The sequence below is a fragment of the Atta cephalotes genome (assembly GCF_000143395.1).
Source record: "Atta cephalotes unplaced genomic scaffold scaffold00042, whole genome shotgun sequence".
In the NCBI taxonomy this organism is placed as follows: domain Eukaryota; kingdom Metazoa; phylum Arthropoda; class Insecta; order Hymenoptera; family Formicidae; genus Atta; species Atta cephalotes.
The window spans coordinates 1506248-1510026 of NW_012130106.1; the positions used below are offsets into that span (position 1 = coordinate 1506248).

Here is a 3779-nt window from a genome sequence, read left to right on the forward strand (position 1 = left end):
GAGAGAGAGAGAGAGAGAGAGAAACGTATATTATCTTGGCACCGAAATTAATCATAATCTCGTGGCAGCATAATGACAATTTTTTTCGTTTTTCTCGTAGGTGTGGCACCGGCCTTGTTTTAATGTTCAATTATCATCGTTATTTCTATGCGCGCCGGCATGACTCAATCGCGACGTGTATTACCGTGTCACAGTCTTGAAGGAAAAAGATACAACGCATTAAAAAGATACTACTTCACAATGCGTCATCCTCCTAACAAACGAACATGTTGATATATCTTATGCTTGCAGAATTTTTTGTCATTACGATCACGCGATAGATTTATTCTGCGTTATAATACACGTAAACGATTAAAGAATATATAAGGCAGGCGCATGCTAAAATGCAAAGAAAACATGCGTTACTTTAAAGTGTTTAAACATTATCGATATCCACGTTTCATTAAATTTAACACATATTATGTTATATAATTAGAAAGTTATTGAAATTGCCATGTCTAGACAGCATAGACAAAAAATAACTTTTTAAATCCTCGAATTATGAAAACTATTCTTTTTCTGTTCTATTTTTTATTCAAAAACATTCAAGAATTCCAAAAGGTTACTTTTATCAACTAATATATAGAAATTTTTAATGAAATTGAAATATAATAGCTTTTAGATAGATTATCCTACCAAACACATAGCTTTCAGTTGAAGATTAGTATCCTAAATTAATTTTTACGTAGAAGTAAACGAAATTGTACTGTCAAAATACATCTCATTTAGAAAATACAGTTCATATTACATATATTATAGATTTTCAATACTGACAATGGGCAAATAAGCTGGGGACAGTTGTAACACTTTTTAGAAATATATTTAGAAGTATAAGTATAGAAACATATATTTCTTTATTTACGATATATATATTTATTTTTTAACGCAACAGCTATTTAGATTGATTCTATTGCAAAAAAGTGTAATTTTAGGCAGTTTATGAGTAAAATATCAAAATCCGAATTAGTACATCTTGCTTCGATTTCGGACAAAATGAAACAGAGCTGGGGAAAGTTGTAATATGTTATAAAAACAAATTATCTGTCCTAAAACATAAATTCACTGCTTTAAAAACACAAATTCAGTGTTTTAAAAATAAATTATCTGTTTTAAAATAGAAATTATCTTCTTAAATTATTTTTGTTTTTACATCAGTCAATTTACTATTAAAAAGCAGTGAATATGTGTTTGTAAAGCAGTGAATAATATCTATTACAATAAGAAGTACCTACAACGCATTTGCGGCATAGAGCATGAAAATGTGACCTCAGCGCGTGTTTGCATCGCAGTATTTTGTGACAGTTTCGTAAACTGAATAATCATCAATTTAAAGTATTTCAGTTCATGAAGTAGAACGACACTTTTCTTGTCAAATTTTTTTTTTATGCAAAAACGCATCAGTTCAGTATATTTTTATCAAAATTTGAAGTGAGTGGGCTCTTCTTAACATTTACTGTTAATTGTACTGTTAATGGTGTTACAATGTATCCTGGCGATGCGGTACTTTTAAGCCCAAATCGATTGTCAAAATTTATATAAATATATTTGAAACAATTTAAAAACATCAAAAAAAGATGTTTGAGAAAACCTAATTTAGAATTAATAAAATGAAAACATTATAAAAAAGCATTTTATTTGAAAGTTTAAGCGAAAAGGTATAACATCGTTACATAGCTTATCTGAGCACCCTACATGTAACTTGTTTTACATGTGGCGCATGTGCGATTGATGTCATGAGGTAAACATAGGCCTCGATATCGACTATTTTTGTTCTTTATATAATTTTCTCTCTTATTATTATATTTAAAAGATATACGCATTACAACTAATCTCCATACAACTGTCCCCAGTCTCCTCTATATCAGAACATGATCTTTCAAGTTTCATTATGAGAGCCCCCTTTTATCTTCAAAAAATTATTTCATCAGAATATAAGTGAAAAATATCATAATGCTTCACATACACTTCTCATTCTATTATATCCTATATAGGTTTATGAGAAATTGAACATTGCTGTCTGCAGCTATCGACAGTGTTACATTCCAATCAGAAATGATAATGGAATCGTCATCGAATCGACAACAGTGTTATTCCGGATAAATGAGTAGGCAATTTTACCTCGTTTGACGATTTTGCGACAAATGGGTTTTGAAGAGCCATAAGGACCTGGATCACAAGTTTTTATATGAAATGCAGCTTGATGATCTGTAGTATTCATCGGATCGTTACACATGATATTTACATTGGATGAACACACCCAACATCGTAAAGCGGAACCTGTTAAGCACATAATGAAAAATTTATAAAACATGATTTTATGATTTAAGTATCGAAACAATATAAATACATTTAAACATAAAAAGTAATAGATTACGTATTCTCTTCACCACATTTTCACATAGAGTTATTCATATAGAACTATAAAAAAAATATATTCAAAATATAAATATTTTTATTTTATAATATTGTAATAATAATATGTATTCTTTTTAACAAATGCGAAGAAATGAGCTCTTAAATGTAATTATATTTTTTTTAATGTTATTGATCAATAGACATGGCAGTGTCTCGCGTCACGTGGAGTGCGAGACCGCATCGTGTCTTCATTTACTCGAGATAGCGAGTTGCGAACGAGTCGATTCGAAATTATCAGTTTTTTAATAAAGGTTGGACCGATCGACTTCTGAGTGTAACAATTTACAAGTAATAGACTTTTAAGAATAAGTAAATAGACTTTAAGAATAAATAATATAGGAAGGACAGGCCAATGAGAATACAAATGCAAGTCATGACGCCCAATAAAAAATACTTTTAAAACAATTATAATTATAAGAGTCCGACCGAAACTTTTGCTGAAACTAAATCAAAACACATGTCAATTTCATGTCATTCATGGCTACATGTCAATTTCAACCGAAACCGTAATTAAAAAATAGGAATCCTATAAAGATCATATATATAGACATACCCATATATCTTTTCTTCATAAATTACTGAAACAATAAAAATTTAATTAAATTTCAATCGAAATCAAAAATCGAAATTTCGATTGTATGTAATTTTGGCCAAAGAATGTAAGTACTTCTTCATAAATATCTTAATTTAATTATTGAAACAATAATTACACATATTAAAATTAATATTTATGAAGAAGAGCTAAGGTAACTCCGACAAATACGCCGCGCTGGGATTTACGCCGCAGAAATCAGAAAAATAGGAATAGGATTCATTTTCCCGCAATTACTTTTTTACATGCCTTTATGCTATATTAGTATTGTACTATAATTTCAGTTTTTTAAATGTTAATATTAATTAAATTATTGCGAGTTGATTTGTCACTATATTGTACTAATAAGTAGCGTCATAAGTAGCGTATAAATTACATTATAATTTACATTAAATTAAAATGATTACTATTGAGCGCGTAAAAGACTTAGTGGTTATTTCGTGATACATGTAGAGGAATAGTAAAGTATATGTTGTATAGCAAAATATAAGTACTTTGCTCTTGTATTCTTTGTTTAGTTTGTTGTCTTATATCCTAATCATTTAGGATATACGGCATTTTTTGTGGGCAGAATTTATGCCCAAAGTATACAAAGTGCATAGATTAGATTCAATGCACTAAATGCAATAAACACGTTATGAAATATGTACTTCATTTAATAAAACACTTATAATATATGCAAGGAGAGAGAAAGAGAGAGAGAGAGAGAGAGAGAGAGAGAGAGAGAGAGATT

At 29.4% G+C, this 3779-nt stretch overlaps 1 protein-coding gene across 1 annotated transcript in view; it reads right to left on the minus strand.

Annotated features, from left to right (window-relative positions):
• Positions 1-3011, minus strand: part of LOC105622256 — a 103785-nt gene extending 100774 nt beyond the window's left edge. Inside the window, exons 1-2 of the mRNA XM_012203676.1 lie at positions 3008-3011; positions 2158-2316 (exon numbers count right to left, since the gene is read on the minus strand). Coding sequence (XP_012059066.1) covers positions 2158-2316; positions 3008-3011 — 163 coding nt within the window. The remainder of the gene's footprint in view (positions 1-2157; positions 2317-3007) is intronic.
• Positions 3012-3779: the final 768 nt, after the last annotated feature.